Consider the following 25,528-nt stretch of genomic DNA (forward strand, 5'->3'; position numbering starts at 1 on the left):
CACCCTTTCTGCCCCTCTCAAGAGTCTTCAAATCTAAAAATGATCCAGTAAAAAGCACCATCTTCCTGGAAGTGATTCTCCCGGGGGAGCGAGGAGGGTGCAGGACGCTTCCCGGGAGGTGTGAAGGGAAGGGGGACAGGCCCTGAGAGGGAGTTCCCTTCTGGAGAGCAAGGCTGCCTGCTGGCAAAACAAGATAAACATCCAATAGTTAAGGCTATTATCTCCTTTATTCAAAAAATAAATATTTCCCTTTTGAATCGACATATTTAAAATCACATTAAGCACAGAGAAGAATACAGTCCCTTTGGAAATTGTGAACACATGTAGGAAGAGAGTCATGTTCAAAACAATGGGGATGGGTGAGCACTGATTCCAACTCATTCATGACCGAGAGAGGCCTCCTCTCACCAGGCAGAGCTCCGTGTGGACCTTGGGGAGAAACAGGAACGCACGCACACGCACACGCGCACGCGCACACGCACACGCGCACACGCACGGCTTTGAGTCTGAAAGGCACATGAAGTGGACTGACCGTAAGGTGTATGGCACACTCACTGATAAAACGCTCCCTCTCCCCTCCCAAGAAAAGTGGAAAAACTTTAATCAAGTCATAGACCAGAGAAGATGGGTGCTCCTGCGTGGAGCTCAGCATCAGGAAAACCTCTGACAATGGAAGCCATTTCTCTTCTGCTTTCCCGCTCCCTCCGCGCTCACTCGGTGATGGCGGGGCGCGTGGCCACGTACACGAACACCACGATCAGGAGCACGACCACGGCCAGCGTGGGCAGCACCACGGTGGTGATCTGCTGCCGGGCCTCCTGCATGGCCTGCTTCCGCTCCTTCTTGTCCTTGGACGTCTCCTTCTTGGGCTTCCCTTTGAGCTGCCGCATCTTCCCGAGGGGGTGCTAGGAGGGCGCGTCCACAGAGGGTTTTGAAGACAGGGCCACACTCCTCTGGTCAGGGTGAAGAACCTGATCAAGAATGAATAGAGTGAAAAGAAAAAGAAATAATGAAGTTAAAGGTAAATGTTAAACTAGGAAAAATATTTGCAACTTATACGGGGTTGAGAACAGTAGAGGTCACACAGCAGAGTTCAGTCCCGCTAGGTGGTGGGCGGGGAGGGGGGTAAGCTGGCTATGCCCCAGGGTGACACCTCCAGCAGCGTGTCCCAGCGGCATGCACAGGTATACCAGGGACAGGTCACTGCTGTGTGGTGACAGCACCCTCAGCTCCACAGGCAGCTGGGCAAAGGCCCTGAGACCATATAGGCATGACTGCTTTCTGCGTGGGCCCTGATACCAAAGCACTAACTTTACTGCCTCTGCTCAGAGGAAAGGGGGCACATTTCTCCTTTCCAAGGCTCTATTTACCCACTCTGCTGCTCTAAATTCCATCATCTCCCCAGCCACACTCCAGTATTGAGTGGTAGACAACCTGCAGGTTTCAGGCATGTGGCTGACCTCCTGCCCAGATGCCCGATCTCAGGCCAGGGCAGCCTCTCCGGGACTGAAGAGGCCCAGAGGCACCCATTTCTCTTGTCTTCTGTTGGTTCCTTTGCGCATCCGTGCCACCCTTCCTGAGCACCCACTGCGCGGGACACTGCTGGAGGAGCTGAGGAAGACGTGGAAGACCGTCTGTCCTCACAAACCCACAGTCTAGGGGTGCGCTATGGCGGGCCGAGTGTCTAGGGGTGCGCTACGGCGGGCCGAGTGTCTAGGGATGCGCTACGGCGGGCCGAGTGTCTAGGGGTGCGCTACGGCGGGCCGAGTGTCTAGGGGTGCGCTACGGCGGGCCGAGTGTCTAGGGGTGCGCTACGGCGGGCCGAGTGTCTAGGGGTGCGCTACGGCGGGCCGAGTGTCTAGGGGTGCGCTACGGCGGGCCGAGTGTCTAGGGGTGCGCTACGGCGGGCCGAGTGTCTAGGGGTACGCTACGGCGGGCCGAGTGTCTAGGGGTGCGCTATGGCAGGCCGAGTGTCTAGGGGTGCACTATGGCAGGCTGAGTGGAATCTGATGAGAATGAATGGAGACAGCTGAGCCTGCGGCCCTGCCACCCACCCCACCTGTCAATCGAGGTTTCTCGTAAGTTCTGTGGCCCTGGGTGGGTGCTCAGGTGGGGGAAGCGGTCTGTCAGGGACCCAGGGATGAATAAAACCTGTGAATAACTACAGAGCAGCAGCTCAAAACAAGCCTGATTCTTAGCTCTAAAGCAGCAAAATTACACTCTGGCCGATTTAAACTGATTTTACTGAAAGGTGTCTGGCACATCACGGGATCCCCAGAAATGCTACAGCACCAGATTCAGGAAATGAGCAAGATCGGAGCCCAACTTGCACCACAGGCCGCAGGATGCCACAGGTGGTACCACCACCTGGCCTCTGGAAGCGCAGGCCCTGAGGCCACCACCACTACCCTTCACGCAGATGCTGTCACTGCCTCCAGGATGCATTCTCTAGTTCCTGTGTGCATGTGACCAGCCAAGCTGAGGTGCACAGTATGCCCACAGCCCAGCCTTCCCACCTCCATAGTAGATGGGGTGTTTTCCAAATACAGTGAGGAGTGGGCCTTGGATATGGGCAGGAAAATAAGACAAGTGTCTATCGTTAATACCCTGGGAGAGTAGTGTGGAGCTAGGTGCTCTCAGAAGCAGAAGAGCAGTGTGTGCCGATATTCCTCAACAAAGAGGCTTTTTGTAACAAGATACTGTGTGCCCAGTTTTGTCCTAGGGCAGTGGGTGGCCTGTGCCATCCTAATGAGGAAGGTGGCATTTACGCCTGAGAGACCATGTGAAATAGAAGAATGTGGAATGTGGATTCTGCACTGGGAAAGGTCTGTATGTCACCTTCCTACTGGTAGAAAGATCCTACTCTCTTGCCACTTCTCTCATCCCACATGGCCCCCAAAACTTCTGTTGTACTATCCACAAGCAGAGATTCTTATGATACAAGATGACTCATATTATTACACTGGGATGATGTAATGCTTACCAAAAACCATTAAAGTTCAAGGCAGTCCCATTTCGGCAATTTCACAGTTTCCATTAGGGTTTAAAAATACCCACTGTTACTTTTCTTAAGACCTGACTGGCCCTGGCCAGTTGGCTCAGTGGACAGAGCATCGGCCTGGCGTGCAGACGTCCTGGGCTCGGTCCTCAGTCAGGGCACACACACATGATCACCGCCCACCAGTTGCTCCCGCTCTGAACCTTAGCTCCAGCAGTAACGCCCCCCTTTCCCTCATGGGCCATGTCTGATTTGTCAGGAGGTCCTGTTAGTTATACCCCAAAATATGACCTGACTTCTTCCTCTCCATCAACACCCCCCAAGCCACCCCCCCCTCCCTGGCCTACTCCAAGAGCCTCCCTTTTTATCCCACGTGCCCCACTGGGCAGTGACTGGACTGGTCCAACCACAGAGAACTCTTTTAAAACATGCACCTCCGGCACTGGCCCACTGGCTCCGTGGTAGACTGTTGGCCCACCGTATGCATGTTCTAGGTTCAATTCCCAGTCAGGGCACACAGGAGAAACAACCATCTGCTTCTCCACACTTCCCTCTCCCCTTCTCTCTCTCTCTTCCCCCTGCTTCCCCCCTCTTCCTCTTCTTTCCCCCTCTCCCTCATCACTTTCTTCCCTACTCTCCTCCTTTCTCCCCAACTTTCCCCTATTCCCCTACTGCAGCCATGGCTCAGCTGGTTTGAGTGCATTGGCCTTGGGTGCTGAGGATGGCTCCTTGGAGCCTCAGACACTAAAAATAGCCTGGTTGTGAGCCTGGCCCTAGATGGGCAGAGCATTAGCCCCAGACAGGTTGCCGGGTGGATCCTGGTTGGGATGCATACGGGTGTCTGTTTCTCTATCTCCCCTCATCTCATTTGGAAAAGTAGGTAGATAGATAGATAGATAGATAGATGATAGGTAGGTAGGTAGATAGATAGATAGATAGATAGATAGATAGATAGAACGTACTTTCCAGTGTGAAGCCCTTCTGTGCCTCATGCTGCTCTTGGAATGAAACCCGGCTCCTTACATGGTCTTTGAGGCCCTGGCCTCTGCTACTGTCTGCGGGTTCACCTCCTGTCATTCTCCTGAATCCTTCACTCCCCCTGCCTGCTGCTCATCTCCACTTTTGTCCTGGCTGGTCCCTTTCCCTCTCACTTGTCACATCAGAGTGGCTTTGCCTGACTTCCACTCCAGGGAGAGCACCAGGCTGCGGCCCACATCACAGGTGACTGAGACAAGAGAGGCTGCCCACACTAGCCTAATGAGGAACCCGCACTCAGACCAGGGAGTCTGTCTTTTAAATCCTAACCAAACCTGCACTGTTGCCAACAACTCAAGGCTTTTGTCCAAGCCTCCAGGAACTTCTTGACATATTACAGATGTCAAGAGCTGGTCATCATGGAGGCTGCTGCCTTTGGATGTCACCTGCACCTACGTGAGAAGATGCAGACAGCACTAGAGGAGCAGGATGGAAGCCAGGGCCTGTGCTGTTAGCCAGAGCGCGAGGCCCTTCTTAACTCGGGTCCTCGGTGCTGCCCACCTGTGGCCAGTCCTTTGAGGGGCCCTTTGAAGGGGCCATGATGGGCTCCTCTTTTTTTCACAGGCCTGACAAACCATTAACTTCAAGGGAAAATGGCTATAAATCAGAGTACTGCTAATAATGGTTTGTGTCTTTTAAAACAATTTTATGAGGATGTACCAGGGAAAAAATGGACCGTGGCTTATTGCTATGGACGAGGGATACTGTGCATTGCTCTGTTAGGAGCCATTGATAGTATTAACAGACTGGTTGACCACTGACAAGACATTTTTCCTCTTGCTCCTTGGTTTTCTCATCTCTGAAGTGGGGTAAGGAGCCTGCTCTGTCTGACTCACAGGTTTCTGGGGAAAGTTCCAGCAGCGTCAGCCACTGTGGGTTAAGTGCTTCTCTGTGCAAGACTGTGCTGCCAGATTCTTGTCTCATCCTCACCCTGGTCCTGTGAGGAGCATGGGGCGCTGTCATCACCTCCTTCCAGGTGGCAGGAAAGGCTCAGAGAAGCTGCGAGCTCTGCCCAGGGTTGCAAAGCAGGAGTGGTGGGGAGGGAAGTCGGCTGTGTGGTCAGCCAACCTGGACTGCTTTGCTGAGGGAGGGTAGAGCGCCACATACATGTAATCCTTTGTGAGAGAAGTTGTTCTCATAGTTTGGATGATGACATTGAGGCCTAGAGAAGTTAGGTGACTTGTCCAAGTCATTCAGCCAGTAAGGGGTACGCCCTAAATTTGAACCCAGGTCTGTCTGAAGTTTTTTGAAAGGTCTAAAAAGGAGAATTGGTAAAACCAGGGGTTTCTACACCAATCAGGTCTTTTTAAGTGAGAGGAAGGGAGACAGACTCCTACATGCGCCCTGACCAGAATCCACCTGGCAACCTCTGTCTGGGGCTGATGCTTGAATCAACAGAGCCTGAGACCAGTGTTCAAACCAGCCGAGCCACCGGCTGCGGGAGGGGGAAGAGAGAGAAGGGGAAGAAGGAGGGAGAGATCATGAGCTGAAGGAGAATGGGGGGGTGGACCTGAGAAAGATCATGAAGTGCTCTGTTCACACCTATCCATGTGTGAGGGTGCCTATTAGCCATCGCCATGGAAATATCAAGGAGGCAGATGAGGAAATGAGTCAGGAGCTCAGTATGGGCTGAAGACCTATATTAGGAAGTCATCAGGGGTGACCTCAGTAAGGGCAAGGCCATGGAGAAAAGGACCCATGAGGGCCCTACAGCACCGACAGGCAGAGGACAGGCAGAGGACAGGCAGAGGGCAGGCAGAGGACAGGCAGAGGGCAGGCAGAGGACAGGGAGAGGGCAGGCAGAGGACAGGCAGAGGGCAGGCAGAGGACAGGCAGAGGACAGGGAGAGGACAGGCAGAGGGCAGGTAGAGGACAGGCAGAGGGCAGGCAGAGGGCAGGGAGAGGACAGGCAGAGGACAGGGAGAGGGCAGGCAGAGGACAGGCAGAGGGCAGGCAGAGGGCAGGCAGAGGGCAGGCAGAGGACAGGCAGAGGACAGGTAGAGGACAGGCAGAGGACAGGCAGAGGACAGGCAGAGGACAGGGAGAGGGCAGGCAGAGGGCAGGTAGAGGACAGGCAGAGGGCAGGCAGAGGGCAGACAGAGGACAGGGAGAGGGCAGGCAGAGGGCAGGTAGAGGACAGGCAGAGAGGGCAGGCAGAGGACAGGCAGAGGACAGGTAGAGGACAGGCAGAGGACAGGCAGAGGGCAGGCAGAGGGCAGGCAGAGGACAGGCAGAGGACAGATAGAGGACAGGCAGAGGACAGATAGAGGGCAGGTAGAGGACAGGCAGAGGACAGGCAGAGGACAGGTAGAGGACAGGCAGAGGACAGGCAGAGGGCAGGTAGAGGACAGGCAGAGGACAGGCAGAGGACAGATAGAGGACAGACAGAGGACAGGTAGAGGGCAGGCAGAGGGCAGGCAGAGGACAGGCAGAGGACAGACAGAGGAAAGCAAGCGACGGAGCCCAGGGCGAAGGGCCAAGTGAAGGAGAATAGGATGAGGAGACCTGGGGCTCCGGAGAGGCACAAAGAGCACCGCTTCAAAACTGCTGAGATAAGGGGAGGCTGAAGCAGCAGCACTGGATTCTGCCTTGTGGGGACCTGCCACAAGTCACTGCACGGAGTGAGAGGCGGGGGCTCCCATGGGCTCCCACACGGGCCTCTGAAAGCCGCTGTCTGAGGAGAGAGAAGCCTGTGCCAGAATGTAAATGAACACACGGCTTCCTCCACTGAAAACATTTTGCCATGAAAAAAATAAAATGTCAGCTGGACTCCACGAAGCGCAGTATACGGCGGGTCTGCACTCTGGGCCAGCGCCCCGGTTCTGTAACGCCTTGTGGGAAACGGTTCGCACGCCAACGCTGGGACGAGCACTCCGACAACCGGCCTGAAGCTCTCCTGGGAGAGCAGGTGGGGCTGACAGAAACTAGAGGGTGTTTGAGGGTCCCGGGGATGGAAGAAAACCCTGCTGCTGAACGAAAGAGGGGACACCTGTAGGAGCAAGCTGAGGGCACAGAAGTGCGAGGCTTTGAGAGAAACCAAGGCACAACGCTGCACCCAACGGGAGGCGAGTGGAGCAGGGTACAGGGAGGCCGGACAAGAGGCCCTGTCTTCCCAGGGAAACAGGAAAGGGCTTCTGCAACTCTGGGGAGCTGGGAAGCGGGAGTAGAGAAGTCTTGAAACGGCCATCTTGGAGGGTGAGAAAGCAAACATAGCCGGGAAACATCAGCCCTGATGGCTGATGTTCTCAGATGCTTAATATCCAGATCCCACCTCCACCTAAAGGGGCTGAGGACCACCTACCGAGTGGTCTGGCCTCAGCCCACTGGGCTGGGGGTGGTTCATCCAGGCTCTGCCAGGACCTTTAAAATGTGTGGCTGGATCAAGAGTCTCTATCTCAGAAATCTAAACTAAGAAACATGAAGGGACACTGGAGTTGGACAGTCACCCAGATGGAGGCACCGTGGAAGCCACCTGATGCCATGTGCACTAAAGGAAGCCTCGGAGGGGAGAGGAGACAGGAGCAGAGGGCAGGACCCCTCAGACTGAGAGGGGTCTTTCTAGTGCAGCCCCTAAGGCCCACGTTACGCTGATGTGTTTCTGTATCTTATGATGAACGCCACGTTTAACTGGCGCTGGCTCCAGTGGGTCTTCCAATGGAAGGAGCCCAGGCTAAGGTGAACTCCAGTGCTACAGATGGGAAATCCGAAGCCCTGCCACTGTCCCACAATGATGGCGTACAGAGGCAAAGGTCCAGCCCACGTCTGCCTGATCCCAAAGCCTAAACAGTCCCCTCCTTCTGTGTCTACCCACTCATCTTCCCAGCCCTTCACCCACGCTGGGGCCACATCACTGCAAACCAGCCCCGGCAGAGAGGAAACCAGAGATGGAGCTCGCATGACTCAGTCTGGCTTCTTTCCCCGCCACCCCGGCCCCACCCCGCGAGCGGCCCAGGCAGGTTGGAGAAAACGCTAGATGAGTCCCAGCTTCACAGCGGCCACTGCTGTTCGGCCACCCCACTGCCTCTAGCCTCCCAACTAGAAGAACAGAAGACTTCACGAACACTGGAGTTCCACACGATTCTAATGCAACTCCAGGGCTCTGCCTCTCCTCCATCAACACTCACAGAAACAGACAGCACTGGGACAGTCCAACGGACCCCCGCATGTGTGGGCAGGGGGCAGGGGGCAGACAGAAAGGGAGGTGGAAACACATCCTTTCAGACAGAACCATTTTAAATTTATAATTTTTCTCTGATGATAGCTTTCCAGTCTTTTTCTATATAGATGTACATACATATATATACACAAATATTAAATTCTTTATGTGTATTTTTTCCAACTTGGAAACCATTATGTACATGCAGTGTTGGACTCCAGGGAAGCAGCAGGAGCAGAGGTAAGAACAAGGGTGTGACATCAGGTCTGAGCGGCAGCTCTGCCAGGTCTAGTTGTATGACCTTGGGCAAGGCACTTAATTCTCATGTCCTGACTTTTCTCCTTTGTAAAATGGGATAAGAAAACCTACTTTGTAGACTAACTGAAAAAAAAATTAGAAAAAGTGTATGCTCTGAAGTATCTAGGACATTGGTGGAACAGGCCACACCAGGCGCTCAGTGGACAGCATACAGACGGTGTCAGACTTACCAGTGTGATCACTCCGTAAGCTACATAAATGTCTAATCATTCTGCACACCTGAAACTAATACAATATCGTATGCCAATGGTAATTGAAAAACAATTCCTAACTTTTTAAAATAATAAACAAGTAAATGGCACACCGCCCCTTGCTGTCCAGGCAGGCCCATCCAGTGGAGATGCAGGTGATGAAGTCCCTGCTCTCTCTCTTCCCTGCGGAGAACCACCAGAGTCACCAACCTGCTGCTGGGCAGGTTTGTTCAAGGGTTTGATGGGAAAAGGAGGTTGGCTGCAGCTATGGAGGACAGGTTTAGGATTAGACAGATCACACCGGATTCCATACCCCAGACCTGCTAGACCAGCACAGTCCGGTAGCCACCAGCCATAAGCCACGTGTGGCATTTATCATGTGGCCGTGGTCCATACTCGGCTGTTTCTCAGGGAAAAATACACACCAGATTTTGAAGACTTAGTGCAAAAGAAAGAATGTAAAATGTCTCATTAGATTTTTTTATACTGATTACATGTTAAAATAATATTTTAGATTTATACTGGGTGAGAGAAAATAACATATAAAATTTCACCTGTTTTATTTTTACTTTATTTCCCCACTTTGTGCACAAGGGAAAGTGAGGCACAATCAAGTCTAGGTAACTTCCAAAGCCACCAGGCTAGCAAATAACGGAGGTGAGATGAAAATCTAGAAAATCTCATTCCAAAACTTGTTCCCCGCTTTTTAAAGTGGGTGCACGTCTTATGGAAACCCTGCTTTCTCCTCTTTGGGGTGTATACCCAAAAGTGAGGTTGCTGGATCACTAGGTAATTCTAATTTTTTAAAATTCTCATCCCCCGAGCTCCTCCCCTTTGGTAACATCACCTTGTTCTCTGTAGCTGTAGACCTATTTCCGTTTTGTTTTGTTTATTCATTTATTTTGTTTATTTAGATTCCACACATAAGTTAGATCATATGGCACTTGACTTTCTGTCTGACTTGTATCACTCAGCATAATGCCCTCCAGGTCCATGCATGTGTCACAAATAACAAGATTTCATCCTTTTTACTGCTGAATAATATTCCGTTGTATATATAATATGCACCGTATCTTCTCCATCCATTCATCTGCTGATGGACACTTAGGCTACTTCAATATCTTGGCTATTACTAGTTATGCTGCAATAAACACAGAGCTGCACTTACCTTTCTGAATAGTTTAAGGAAAGCAATTCATCTTATGTATTAACTATAGAGTTAGTAAAAATTCTATAATAGAGTAGGTAGTTATAGTAGAAAAAATAAACTAGCCAGCTACCACTTATAAATGCTCATTTCACTCTCAACACAGTCGTGCAAGAACAGTATTTTCACCTGTATTTTGCATAAAGAAACTGAGATTCAAAAAAGTATGGTGACTTGCCTGTGAACAAAGACTAGTAGGAAACCAGCCCAGTACCAACCCCTATGTAAAATCCTTAATAAGCACTCACTAAATATTTAACGAATGAACAGGATGAGAATTTGAGCTCAAACCCACTTCCAAAGCCCAGCATTCCTGTGTGACCCCACTGTACCTCCCAGTCACCCTACAATTAAGAACAGCAGCTGTCACTTCCTGCAGGCTCACTACTTATCAGGCTTCCGTGCAAAGCACTCTACAAACACGGAAACCTGACCGCCTTTATCCCAGTTCACAGACAAGGGGACTGAGGCTTACAGAATGCCTCAGGTGGCAAGTCAGCAGTGCAGCTGGGATTCAAACCTAGCTCAGAAACTGCTGCCCCCACCCCAGACAGTGTCTCCTGGTGGCCGGGCAGGCCCATGGAAACACATCCCCTGGAAATGGAATGCAGAATCAAGAGTCCATGTTGGTTCCAGCCCATCAGCTCTGGAAGCTGAGGACACAGGGCTGTGTGAGAGGAAGCAGGGACCTCCTGGGCAGGTCTCCCCTCGCAGCAGATTAAGCCTGGCCCTCACATCCACAGCTGCCCAGATTCCTGGGAGGTATCTCTGCATGCCCACTCCAGGCTGTGCATTTGCCCTGGCCTGAAGATGCCCCCACATCCAGCTTGAGTCCACAGGGGGCCAGGCTGCCGCCAGAGGCACCAGGATGTCACAGGCTGTTGACGAAATGCCCACTGAGCAGAGTGCGACCTGACCTGGTGACACTGTTAAGCGGCTGTGGACTGTGTCAACTGCATCCACACAATCAGTCTGAGTACAGACACGGAGCTCAGGTGGCGGCCCCGCCAGAAGACCGCCCCCAGGGATGAAGGCCAAAGGCTGCCCTCAGACTCTCACTGCCACCCACTTCTCCGGAAGTGCCCCAGCTCTCCTGTCTTCAGAAAAGGCAGTTTAAGGTGCTCCAAGAAAATGGCTGCATTTCTCTACCTCAAAATCAGCAACTCAAACAAATAACACACACAACTGTGTGGGAGGACATTTACCCCCTCTTCTTGTAGCTGTGTCATTATTTTCACCTGAGCATCATAAGGGCTGAACTGCTCCACACCCTGTGCCATTGAGCCCAGGAAGCTGCCCTGGGTCCAGGCACATAAATCGTGTGGTAGAGAGCGAGCAGCAGCTCTGTGGTGCATCAGTGTGCTGGCTTCATTTTATGTCCCTGGTAGAGAGCCGTAATGGGCCTGGGATCGCTTCGCTCCAGCCTGCCGCAGGGAGTGGGGGCGGGGGGCCGGCAGGCTGCCAGGAGAATTGTATAGGATGGGACTCCTGACACCCGCTAAGCACCTGCTGATAACAGGAGCATCCTCCCGGGAACACAGACATGAACAAACACTGACAGCCACACACAGGAGCTCCAGAGCTCCCGCTGCTGCTGACCGACCACAGACGTCGGGAGAGCTCTCGACTGACGGCTAGCTAGCAGGGGGATCAGAGCTCCGGAGAGACAGAAGCCAACAGACAAATAAACACACATGCACTCCCTTCTCTCACCAAGGGCAGAACGAAGAGGAAAACAGGTGATTTGCTGGCAGCAGTATCAGCTATTCCTAACTAAAAGCCCAAGAACATGAAAGAGCCTTTGGGGGGCTGCTGAATAACACTTAAAAAGCCAGGGCTCTCAGTAGATTAGACACCACTCCTTGGGCACACGGGGTTTATCAAGTGCTTTCCTGGGCACCCATTTCGTCTTCACAGCAACTCTGCATGTTACGTGCTACTGTCCTTATTTAACAGGAAAAAGGAGAAGACAGAGCAATTAAGCCCAAGTCCGGGCTTCAGTCCCCTCCTGGCACTACTAGAATCTGTGGGCCTGAGCAAGTTACTTAACCTGTCACACCTTTGAATACTCTCTGTAAAAATACCTATCCTTCACATACTGTGTGAGCATCTATTGAATATCAGGGGACATACACTGGGGACACAGCTCTGAGCAAGACAGGCAAAATGCTGCCTTCATGCAGTTTATGGGGAATGGGGGAGACAGACAACTAACAAATGAATAGGACACGTGTCAGATGAAACTATGTACTATAGAGAAAATAAAGGGAGGGGGGTTACAGAGGCTGTCAATTTAGATAATCAATTAAGGAAGGCTTCATGAGAAAGTGACATTGGACCAGAGACTTGAAGAAGTGACAGGTACAGATTCCTGGAAAGAACTTCCAGGAGGGCATGGCATACGCAAAGGCCCTGAGGTAGCCATCTGAGAAGCAGCACTGCAGAGGGCAGGCAGAGGGCAGAGGGCAGGGGGCAGAAGGGAGCAGTCAGAGGATAAATCAAGGTGGGAGGAGGCAGAGGGTAAGATGGTGGCCACCAGGGGTCTCTGCTTGTGTTTAAAAAGAGCACTGCCACACAAGAGAGGGCAAGGGGCAAGGGCTGAGGCGAGAAATCAGTGAAGATGCTAATCAACTATTCAGGTGAGACACGGGACCTTGGTCCAGGGTGGGGCAGATGTGGTGCAGAGTGGTCAGACACTGAGTGCACTTTGAAGGGAGTAGGGTCAACATGATTCACCAGCAGACTGGAACTGGAGTGTGAAAAAAGAAAACAGACTAAAGGCTCTGTGTCCTGAGCAAGTGGAAGCAGGGAGGTGCCATACAGGGAGGCGGGGAAGGTGCAGGGTTGGGAGAGGGGGAGCTTGGACACACCAAGTTTGAGATGCTGCTGGATATCCATAGCAGAGCAGCCAACACTGAGCAGGCAGTGGGGGAATGCGTCTGGTTCAGGGGGAGAGCTGGGCTGTGGATGGAACGCAGGCACTGTGGACAACACGAGCCTTGAGGCCGGGCAGTGAGCACAGACAGAGCAGGGGCTGAGCCTGGTGCAAGCTCATGTTCAGATCTTGGGAAGCAAAGAGGAGTCAGCAAAGAGACTAAAAAGATATGAAAGGAAGAAAACCAGGGAGAGTACACTCACTGTCTTAGAAGGCAAGTGCAGAAAGGATTGTAAGGAAGGAGCCGACCGTGTGTGGGTGATCAGTGGCTTAGAGAACAGTTTTGGTGGAGAGGGAGGAGGGTCAAAGATCTGAACTGGTCTTGGGGTGGAAAGGAGCAGAGACGAGACCACAAGCAGGCAGCTCCTCTCAAGGCAGGACTCGAGGGCCAACAGTCCACGCCAAAATCCCACTTCTGCCATCTACCAGCCTGTGACCTTGGGCAAGTCACTTCATCTTTCTGTGCCTCAGATTTCTCATCTGAAAAATGGGGACAATAATCATACCTAACGAACATGAGAATAATGCCTGGTACATACTAAATACCATGTGAGTGCTAGCTGGCATCACCATCCATCATTACCATCATTACTGTATGTGTCACGTAATGATGGGAGTATGTTCTGAGATATGTGTCACTAAGTGATCTTGTCATTGTGAGAATACTACAGAGTGCACTTACACACACCCAGACGGTGTATAGTGTAGCCCATTGCTCCGAGGCTACAAACCTGTGCAGCATGTTACTGCGCTGAACACTGCCGGCAATTGTAATGTACTGCACTACGACATTACAATGGCTATGACATCACTAGGCAATAGAAATTTTTCAGCTCCATTATAATCTTATGGGCTCACTATTGTATATGTAGTCTGCCAAAGACAGAAAACACTGTCAGCTAGCACATGACTATAATAAAAATAGGATCAGTCACATCAGAGAAATGGCGCCGTGAGGAGCGCTCCCAATACCTCTCCCCAAAATTCCAACAAGTTCTTCAACCAGAGACAGAAAAAAACGATCCCAGTGTGTAAGTCCCACACACTGAACAAAAAGGTATGATTGGGTGAAAAGGTGGCTAAATATATAATCAACCCTGAAGGAAATAAGATGGAGAACAGAACACTCAGCCTTCCTCACTGACCTGAGCAAGGGCTGCTTTCACTTGGAACAGAGAGAGTGAGGGCTGGTGGCATGGAAAGAGCTGGGCTGGGGCACAGACGTTTAAGCCGAAGAAAGAGTGTGCTCACAGAGACTCAGCCCATGCGAGCTAACTCTGATGCCAGACCGGCAAAGGCAGGAGAGCGGTGGCCTCCATTACCCCTGATATCCTGGTCCGCAAGTGTGGACAGTGTGCGAGTGGTTCCTCCTAGCGCCCCGGGCAAGGGCGCTTGCGTTCGGAACAGAGGGGCAGGGTCAGAGACTTCTGCGTGGGCTGCGACCACAGTCTCAGTGTAATCCCTGCTCCCCAAACAACAGCTGCGCGGGGAGTACGTGAAAGCGAACTTCCCTACACCCAGAACTCCCTGAATGGGCGGGCGGGGCACCTCCACCAGCCATTCAGGCTAAAAAAGAACATTCCCAGGGAAGAAAAAATACGGAAGTGCTAGGGGGAGGGGCATGCAGGAAGCTTGCAGACAGTCTCTGGAGCAGATCCACGGATCCAATCGCTGAAATTAACTTAACCCATAGTCTGCTCACTGCCCAACTGGCTTACGGGGCTCTGGCTGACAAGGTCTTCTTTCTCAGGTCAGCAATCTAAGACAAGAGACGTGGTATTTTTAGAGCCTCTTGCTCTGCACGTAGTGGCGGGGGCAACTTCCTGCCAGCCAGTACAGGGTGAAAAAAACACATTCCTATGGAACAGACCTCAGAGAATACTGCAGAAGTTAGACAGGCTAGGCTGTAGGCTTTTTAACAAGGAAGAAGCCTGCAGAAAGCAATCCCATGGAATGCTAAGGCAGATTTAACTAGACATACCTGGGGAACTGAACATAAGTCAACACGCCCCCCCTACCTGCTTAAGCTGGTGGCTCTGATTGGCAGAGCTTTCATACTCAGGGCTGTGCGCTTTTAGAGTCCCTCTAAAAAGAGGGACTTGGCAGCTTTTAAGACCTCCTGTTCTTGCAGGCAGCGACTAGGGCATCTTCTTCCCAGCCAAAACAGGTTACAAAGTGCAAAAAGCCTGGGGAGAGTGGTCCCACAGAGTGCTGAGGCATACTGGACACACCTGGAGGCTCATAGAGAGACACCTTGAGAACAATTGGCTCCCAGCCCTGCCTGATTACGTTGGCGGCTCTGACTGACAGAGCCTTACCCAGAACCCTGTGCTGAGTAGGGATAGAGTGGGGATTTTCCAGCTCCTTGAGCCTCTTAATCTCCAGGCAGTGGCAGTGGCAATCTCATAGCTGGATCATCAGGTTGCTGGTTCAGGAAGGAGAGACTTGGAGAGGCTCCGGGAAAATGGACTCTCCCATTGTTGGAGCCTGCAAATGCTAACAAGCCCCGACTACCAATGAGACTGAGGCCTAGTATATGACATCGCCGTAGCAACACATCAACTGCAAATCTCTACCTAAGCGTGACACAGGGGTAGAACCTGGGGTACAGTGCCACCGACTAGGAACAGGGAGAAGAAAGAAAAAGGAAAATAATCTCTCAAAATCAAGAATAATCCAGTCTTTATAACTTTTTCCACTTTTTTTTTTTGTTTCTTTCATTTTCTTTGTTTTTTTTTTTTTTCTTCTTCCACCTTGGTCCTTTTATCCTCTGCTCATCTTATTCTTTTCTCTTCATCTTGAACTACATTACCTATAAGTGTTCCATTTCCCATTCATTTTCTTTTCATTTTTCTTTCTCTCTATGAGGGTTACACTCCAAAACCCTTAATTGTCTCCTTTTTTTCTTCTCTTCTTTTTTTTTCTTTTTCTTTTTTCTCCCTCCCTCTCAGTTTCTTCTTTTCTCTTTGACTTTTCCTCTCATTCAATCCTCACTCAAGAACAAATTATTTTGGATTCAAATTTTTTCTTTGTGGCATTTTGTGTGCTTTTTACTTCACTTTTTAACTCATTAGCATTCTCCCCAACCCCGGCTCTCCATTCTATGTAGTTTTTGTTCCATGTAATACAATAGTATTTTTTTTCTTTTTCTTGTTTCCTTCCTATCTCTTTCACTATATCTCTCATTCGACCATCATTTACAAGCAAATTATTTTATTCTTGATCCAAATTTTTTCCTTTTTTGCATTTTGTGGGTCCCTATCTCGTTTTTTGCCCCTTAGTTACTTCTCCCCAACTCAGGCCCTCCACTATAGGTAGTTTTTGTTCCATTTGGCACAATATAATTCTCAGTTTTTCATGGTATTTTCTCAAAGAAAAATAATAATAATTTTTTTAGTTATTTTTTATTGTCTATTTTTTAACTTTTTATTCTATATTAATTCTCATTAGTGTTATTAAAAAAATCACCCTCAGATGCCATTAAGGAAAAAGAAATCAAATATCATGCATACAAAAGACAGAGATGTAGCACAGCTAGATGAAAAAAAACTATAGAAAAAAATTTTAATGGATTAAAAACCTTGGAGTTAAATGACAGAGAATTTAAAATACAAATCCTAAAAATACTCAAGAGATATACAAGAAAACACAGAAAGGCAACTTAGGGAGCTCAAAAAACAACTCAACAAACACAAAGAATATATTACCAAGGAAATTGAAACTATGAAAACAAATCAAACAGAGATGAAAGACTCAATTCATGAACTGAAAAACGAGGTAACAAGCTTAGCTAACAGAATAGGCCAGATAGAAGAGAGGATTAGTGACACAGAAGACAGGCAACTTGAGGCACAACAGAGAGAAGAGAGAGACTCACGAATTAAAACAAATAAAGCCCTACAGGAATTGTCTCACTCCATCAAAAAGAGTAACATAAGAATAACAGGTATATCAGAAGGAGAAGAGAGAGAAAATGGAATGGAGAACATATTCAAACAAATAATAAACGAGAACTTCCCAAGCCTGTGGAAAGAACTAAAGCCTCAAATTCAAGAAGCAAACAGAATACCGAGTTATCTTAACCCCAACAAACCTACTCCAAGGCACATCATAATGAAATTGGCACAAACCAACAACAAAGAAAAAATTCTCAAGGCAGCCAGGGAAAAGAAGAATATAATATATAAAGGAAGGCCTATTAGATTATCATCAGATTTCTCAGCAGAAACTCTACAAGCAAGAAGAGAGTGGACCCCAATATTTAAAGTTCTGAAAGAGAGGAACTTCCAGCCAAGAATACTATACCCATCAAAGCTATCCTTCATATACGAAAAAAACATTCACAGATACAAAAAAGATGAGGGACTTTATCATCAGAAAACCCCCACTTCGGGAAATACTAAAGGGGGTTTTTCAACCAGATACAAAGAACAAAACCAAACCAAACCACAAGTAAAAGCTCCACCAAGAACACAATAAAACCAAATTTAAACTGTTACAACAAAAACAAAAAAGGGGAGAGGACGAAGATTAAAAGTAGCAAAGAACAATGGAGTGCAGAAGCACTCATAAGATAGTGTACTACAATGAACATGGTAGGTACCCTTTCCATTACTTAATGGTAACCACCCTTGAAAAAAAACACTACAGAAGCACATGATTTGAAAAAGGAAGTAACAGAGGAAAGAAGTATGGATTACAACCAAACAAAAACAAATGATAGAAAAACAAAAGAGAAGAATCAAACAAGATACAAAACTAACAGAAAGCAATATATAAAATGGCAATAGGAAACCCTCAAGTGTCAATAATTACACTAAATGTAAATGGATTGAACTCACCAATAAAAAGACACAGAGTAGCAGAATGGATTAAAAAAGAAAATCCAACTGTATGCTTCCTACAAGAAACATATCTAAGCAACAAGGATAAAAACAAATTCAAAGTGAAAGGCTGGAAAACAATACTCCAAGCAAATAACATCCAAAAAAAAGCAGGTGTAGCAATACTCATATCTAACAATGTTGACTATAAGACAGCAAAAGTAATCAGAGACAAAAATGGTCATTTCATAATGATTAAGGGGGCACTGAATCAAGAAGACATAACATTTCTTAATATATATGCACCAAACCAAGGAGCACCAAAATATATAAGACAGCTACTGACTGACCTTAAAACAAAAACTGACAAAAATACAATCATACTTGGAGACCTCAATACACCGCTGATGGCTCTAGATCATTCATACAAACAGAAATCAATAAAGAAATATTGGCCTTAAACGAAACACTAGAGCAATTGGATATGACAGACATCTACAGGGCATTTAATCCCAAAATAACAGAGTACACATTTTTCTCTGATGTACATGGAACATTCTCAGGAATTGACCATATGTTGGGCCACAAAAATAACATCAGCAAATTCAGAAAAATTGAAATTGGACCAAGCATATTTTCTGATCATAAAGCCTTGAAACTAGAATTCAACTGCAAAAAAGAGGTAAAAAAAAAACCACAAAAATATGGAAACTAAACAACATACTTTTCAAAAATGAGTGGGTCAAAGGAGAAATAAGTGCAGAGATCAAAAGATACATACAGACAAATGAAAATAACAATACTACATATCAGAATCTCTGGGATGCAGCAAAAGCAGTAATAAGAGGGAAGTTTATATCACTTCAGGCCTATATGAACAAACAAGAGAGAGCCCAAGTAAACCACTTAACTTCACACTTTAAGGAACTAGAAAAAGAAGAACAAAGACAAACCAAAATCAGCCTAGGAAAGGAAATAATAAAAATCAGAGCAGAAATAAATGAAATAGAGAACAGAAAAACTATAGAAAAAATTAATAAAACAAGGAGCTGGTTCCTTGAAAAGATCAACAAAATTGACAAACACTTAGCAAGACTCACCAAGGAAAAAAGAGAAAGGACTCATATAAAGAAAATCCAAAATGAAAGAGGAGAAATCATCACAGACATCATATACAAAGAATTATTGTAGAATATTATGAAAAACTATATGCCACCAAATTCACAATCTAGAAGAAATGGATAAATTCCTAGAACAATACAATCTTCCTAGACTGAGTCATGAAGAACCAGAAAGCCTAAACAGACCAATAAGCAGGGAGGAAATAGAAAAAACTATTAAAAACCTCCCCAAGGCCCTGGCCGGTTGGCTCAGTGGTGGAGCGTCGGCCTGGCATGCAGGGGTCCCGGGTTCGATTCCCGGCCAGGGCACACAGGAGAAGCGCCCATCTGCTTCTCCACCCCTCCCCCTCTCCTTCCACTCTGTCTCTCTCTTCCCCTCCCGCAGCCAAGGCTCCATTGGAGCAAAGATGACCTGGGCGCTGGGGATGGCTCCTTGGCCTCTGCCCCAGGTGCTAGAGTGGCTCTGGTCACAACAGAGCGGCGCCCCAGAGGGGCAGAGCATTGCCCCCTAGTGGGTAGAGCGTCGCCCCTGGTGGGCATGCCAGGTGGATCCTGGTCAGGCGCATGCGGGAGTCTGTCTGACTGTCTCTCCCCGTTTCCAGCTTCAGAAAAATGCAAAAAAAAAAAAAAAAAACCTCCCCAAAAATAAAAGTCCAGGCCCAGACAGCGATACTAGTGAATTCTATCAAACATTCAAAGAAGACTTGGTTCCTATTCTACTCAAAGTCTTCTAAAAAATTGAAGAATAAGCAATACTTCCAAACACATTTTATGAGGCCAACATAAGCCTCATACCAAAACCAGGCAAGGATGGCACAAAAAAAGAAAACTACAAAGCAATATCTCTAATGAATACAGATGCTAAAATACTAAACAAAATACTAGCAAATCGAATACAACAACATATTTAAAAAATAATACATCATGATCAAGAGGGATTCATCCCAGAATCTCAAGGATAGTTCAATATATGTAAAACAGTTAACATAATACACCATATCAACAAAACAAAGAACAAAAACCACATGATCTTATCAATAGATGCAGAAAAGGCATTCGATAAAAAACAACACAATTTTATGTGAAAACACTCAACAAAATGAGTATAAAAGGAAAATATCTCAACATGATAAAGGCCATTTATGTAAGCCATCAGCTAACATCATATTAAATGGCATAAAACTGAGGACTTTCCCCCTTAAATGAGGAACAAGACAGGGTTATCCTCTCTCTCCACTCTTATTTAACGTGGTGCTAGAAGTTCTAGCCAGAGCAATCAAACAAGATAAAGAAAAGGCATTCATATTGGAAAAGAAGAAGTAAAGGTTTCACTTTTTGCAGATGATATGATCCTATACATCGAAAACCCCAAAGACTCCACAAAAATACTACTAGAAACAATAAGCCAATACAGTAAGGTCGCAGGATACAATATTAACATACAAAAGTCCATAGCCTTTCTACATGCCAACAACGAAACATTAGAAAACAAACTCAAAAAAATAATCCGTTTCACGGTTGCAACAACAACAACAAAATACCTAGGAATAAACATAACAAAGAATGTAAAGGACTATATCATGAAAACTACAAAGCATTTTAAAGGAAACTGAAAAAGATACAATGAAATGAAAAAATATTCCTTGTTCTTGGATAGGAAGAATAAATATAATCAAAATGACCATATTACCCAAAGCAATATACAGATTTAATGCAATTCCCATCAAAATTCCAATGACATTTTTTAAAGAAATGGAACAAAAAATCATCAGATTTATATGGAACTATAAAAAACCCCGAATAGCCAAAGCAATCCTAAGGAAAAAGAACGAAGCTGGGGGCATTACAATACCTGACTTCAAACTATAATATATAATATTATAGAGCCACAACAATCAAAACAGCATGGTATTGGCAGAAAAACAGACACTCAGACCAATGGAACAGAATAGAAAGTCCAGAAATAAAACCATATACATATGGTCAAATAATTTTCAATAAAGGGGCCAACAACACACAAAGAAGAAAAGAAAGTCTCTTCAATAAATGGGAAAACTGGAAAGCCACATGCAAAAGAATGAACCTCGAATATAGTTTGTCCCCTTGTACTAAAATTAATTCAAAATGGATCAAAGACCTAAATATAAGACCTGAAACAATAAAGTACATAGAAGCAAACATAGGTACTAAACTCATGGACCTTGGTTTTAAAGAGCATCTTATGAATTTGACTCCAAAGGCAAGGGAAGTAAAGGCAAAGATAAATGAATGGGACCACATCAGACTAAGAAGTTTTTGCACAGCAAGAGAAACTGACAACAAAATAAACAGACAGCCAACTAAATGGGAGACGATATTTTCAAACAACAGCTCAGATAAGGGCCTAATATACAAAATATACAAAGAAGTCATAAAACTCAACAACAAACAAACAATCCAATAAAAAATGGGAAGAGGACATGAACAGACACTTCTCCCAGGAAGAAATACAAATGGCCAACAGATATATGAAAAGATGCTCATCTTCATTAGCTATTAGAGAAATGCAAATCAAAACTACAATGAGATACCACCTCACACCTGTTAGATTAGCTATTATCAACAAGACAAGTAATAACAAGTGTTGGAGAGGCTGTGGAGAAAAAGGGACCCTCATCCACTGTTGGTGGGAATGTAAAGTAATACAACCATTATGGAGGAAAGTTATGGTGGTTCCTCAAAAAATTGAAAATAGAACTACCATATGACTCAGCAATCCCTCTATTGGGAATATACCCACATAACTCAAAAACACTGGTAGGTAAAGACACATGCAGCCCTATGTTCACTGCAGCATTGTTCACAGTGGCCAAGACATGGAAACAATCAAAAAGTCCTTCAATAGAAGATTGGATAAAGAAGATGTGGTACGTATATACTATGGCAGGGGTCCCCAAACTACGGCCCGCGGGCCACATGCAGCCCCCTGAGGCCATTTATCCGACCCCCACCGCACTTCTGGAAGGGGCACCTCTTTCATTGGTGGTCAGTGAGAGGAGCATAATTCCCATTGAAATACTAGTCAGTTTGTTGATTTAAATTTACTTGTTCTTTATTTTAAATATTGCGTTTGTTCCCATTTTGTTTTTTTACTTTAAAATAAGATGTGTGCAGTGTGCATAGGGATTTGTTCATAGTTTTTTTTTAGTCCAACCCTCCAACGGTCTGAGGGACAGTGAACTGCCCCCTGTGTAAAAAGTTTGGGGACCCCTGTACTATGGAATACTACTCAGCCATAAGAAATGATGAAATAGGATCATTTACAACAAAATGGATGGATCTTGATAACATTATACGGAGTAAAATAAGTAAATCAGAAAAAACTAAGAACTGCATGATTCCATACTTAGGTGGGACATAAAAACGAGACTGAGAGTCATAGACAAGAGTGTGGTGGTTATGGGGGGAGGGGAGGGAGGGAGGGAGGGAGGGGCACAAAGAAAACGAGATAGAAGGTGACAGAGGACAATATGACTTTGTGTGACGGGTATGCAACATAATTAAATGACAAGATAACCTGGAGATGTTTTCTTTGAACATATGTACCCTAATTTATTAATGTCACCCCATTAAAATTAATTTTAAAAAAATTTTAAAAAATAAAAATAGGATCATAATTAAAATGAGGACAAGTGTTTTCTTTGTTTAGGTGGTCACAGACTATGTGCATTATCAGGGAAAATGGGCCAGGAGAAGAAAGGGAGAGGAACTGATAGGGAAAAGGCAGGGGCTGGCCCTGGACTGGGTCCCAATGTGGAGGTAGGAGTTTGTGCAAGTTGTCAGTGAAATGGAAAGAAAGTCACCAGCTAAGGAGGCAGAACAAGGGAGATGCTGGAAGTCAACAGAGAGAAGCTATGACAGCTGTCCAGGAAGGGAGAACAAATTCATCAGAGGACTGCTGTGTCACCACAGCAGCACAGGGCCCCTGTCTCAAGAGGTCACAGATCTCACAGGGAGGTGAGTGTGCAGGTGCAGGGGTGGACTGGGGGATGCTGATGTAAGTGGTGCAGGGGCGGACTGGGGGATGCTGGATGTAAGTGGTGCAGGGACAGACTGGGGGACGCTGGATGTAAGAGGTGCAGGGGCGGACTGGGGGACGCTGGATGTAAGAGGTGCAGGGGCGGACTGGGGGACGCTGGATGTAAGAGGTGCAGGGGTGGACTGGGGGATGCTGATGTAAGAGGCGCAGGGGCGGACTGGGGGATGCTGATGTAAGAGGTGCAGGGGTGGACTGGGGGACGCTGGATGTAAGAGGTGCAGGGGTGGACTGAGGGATGCTGATGTAAGAGGTGCAGGGGCGGACTGGGGGACGCTGGATGTAAGAGGTGCAGGGGCGGACTGGGGGACGCTGGATGTAAGAGGTGCAGGAACGACTGGGGGACGCTGGATGTAAGAGGTGCAGGAACGACTGGGGGACGCTGGATGTAAGAGGTGCAGGGGCGGACTGGGGGACGCTGGATGTAAGAGGTGCAGGAACGACTGGGGGACGCTGGATGTAAGAGGTGCAGGGGCGGACTGGGGGATGCTGATGTAAGAGGTGCAGGGGCGGACTGGGGGACGCTGGATGTAAGAGGTGCAGGAATGACTGGGGGACGCTGGATGTAAGAGGTGCAGGGGCGGACTGGGGGACGCTGGATGTAAGAGGTGCAGGAATGACTGGGGGACGCTGGATGTAAGAGGTGCAGGGGCGGACTGGGGGACGCTGGATGTAAGAGGTGCAGGAATGACTGGGGGACGCTGGATGTAAGAGGTGCAGGGGCGGACTGGGGGACGCTGGATGTAAGAGGTGCAGGGGCGGACTGGGGGAGGCCAGAGCGCAGGCGACCTGCCCAAGGGGTCCAGCCCCACAGGCACCCCCTCCCACCCACAGTGCACACACAGACTTCAGGATCCACAAACTCAGCCAGACTCTCAAGTCTGCTCTTTCCACCAAGACACACCTCTCCCTTTTCAAAGTTCCAGTTACTGTCACATTTGTCAGGCCAAGATGATACCTCTGCTGCTTGCCTCAGAGAACAAAGAAACCCGTGTGAGAGCAAGCTGGTGCTCACACCTCGCTCCTTCCTAGAACCAGGGTCAAGGAGGCTCTTCCAGCCTTGAGGAAATACTGGCTTTCCAGGACCCGCCCTACAATTACATAAAGCTCCTGGGGTGCTCACCACCCACTCTGCTCATAAAAGAATAGTGGAGAAAGAGGCAGAAGCAGGGCCTTTGATGGATCTTGTTATTTAACCCCAACAGCCCACTGCCATTCTTTGTAGAGGATTTTTTAGAGTTAAATTAATAGTGAGTCACCCTGGTCAAGTAGCTCAGCTTGTTGGAGCATCGTCCCAATAGGCTAAGGTTGCAGGTTTGATCCCCAGACAGGGCACATACAAGAATCAATCAGTGAATGCATAAATAAGTGAAACAACAAACTGATCTCTCTCTCTCTCTCTCCCCCTTCCTCTCTAAAATCAATAAATATTTTAAAAATTAATAGTGATCCAACCTCCAGCACAGCTACTTTACTTTTTAACTAGCTGACCTAAAGCAAATTCAACCACAGAAAGTACAAAGATGATGCCTAAATAGAAATGAAGTAACTTGAAATTCCTGTAAGAAGGTCCAGAACAATGGCTTTAAAAATGGTTATAATGCAGATATGGTTAACACATAGCAGCACATACCACACAAACTGAAACCAAAGTTTTACAAGGTAATATGTAGCTTACTACGTGCAATACACTCTGATAATCTTTTCTATTTTATTTCATTGGGATAAAACTGCCAGTGGCAATCCACTTGGAGATTTCACAATCAGTTCATGGGCTTGGCCTGTAGTTGATAAACACAGTAGATTAAGAAGAACTTCCATGGGCTACTAAGTGGTTAAATCATGTTCCCAGGAAAAGCAGTGGAAAAACTAGGTGGAGAGGTCTGTATACCCTAAAGAACATAAATCATATGTTGAAGAAGTGCCCGGATTAGTTATGCTCTGGAAGACAGAACCTGAACCAGCGGGTAGAAGTTCCAGGGAGCCAGACTGGACTGCTTTGGGGTAGGAAGCTTTCTATCTCCAGGAGAACCCAAGAGACTAATGGGATGCTGTAAAAGGGATTCTGGAATCAGATGACAGAGATGGACACGGAGTCATTGAGGTCTCCTTCCACTCGGACAGTCCTTTCTGCCTTGATAATTAACAGGTGATTGCGAGAATGAAACGGAAAGACTGTGTGTGACTTTCCCTCAGGAAAGACTGTTATTCCTTAACTGGCAATTCTTTGCCCACACTGTAGGCTCCCTCAGTGCCGCCTGCGATTCAGTTAGATACTTTAAGACAGCGGGACTGAAAGTAAGCATCTTGAATGTATCACATTGTTAGTAACAGCTCAACTCTGTGACAGCTCAAGCCAAGGCTGGGGGGAAATTCTGTAAAAACATGCACACTAGCCAATCGTATGTGTTGGTTGTTTTTACAGCGGTGCTTTGCTCATTTTTCCATCTCAAATATGGCAGAAGTGAGTGAACATTCATTCCCGGAGGCCAGGTCTGAGGCAGATTCACTGCAAGAATACAATTTCATTTGCTTCCTCTTTTATCTTAAAATGTCAAGCCATGGTATATAACATTAGCCCCTGTTTACTTCTGATATGACTGGCACTGTGATAAAGCCTGCAGCGACTCCCAGTGAAAGCTGACAACATCCCCATGCCGCAGGCCCCA

At 47.3% G+C, this 25,528-nt stretch overlaps 1 protein-coding gene across 3 annotated transcripts in view; it reads right to left on the reverse strand.

The window, feature by feature from the left end:
- Positions 1-208: 208 nt before the first annotated feature.
- The window catches only part of SMCO4 (single-pass membrane protein with coiled-coil domains 4), an 81,378-nt gene continuing 56,058 nt past the window's right edge, over positions 209-25,528 (reverse strand). For 2 of the 3 annotated variants that reach the window (XM_066370620.1, XM_066370630.1), the window contains exon 3: positions 209-971. In XM_066370620.1, coding sequence (XP_066226717.1) covers positions 711-890 — 180 coding nt within the window. In that variant the 5' untranslated portion in view covers positions 891-971 and the 3' untranslated portion in view covers positions 209-710. Of the gene's footprint in view, positions 974-25,528 lie in introns of all 3 variants that reach the window. The other variant, XM_066370609.1, reaches the window with a different exon arrangement.

This window comes from Saccopteryx leptura, chromosome 1 (genome assembly GCF_036850995.1).
Source record: "Saccopteryx leptura isolate mSacLep1 chromosome 1, mSacLep1_pri_phased_curated, whole genome shotgun sequence".
NCBI lineage: Eukaryota > Metazoa > Chordata > Mammalia > Chiroptera > Emballonuridae > Saccopteryx > Saccopteryx leptura.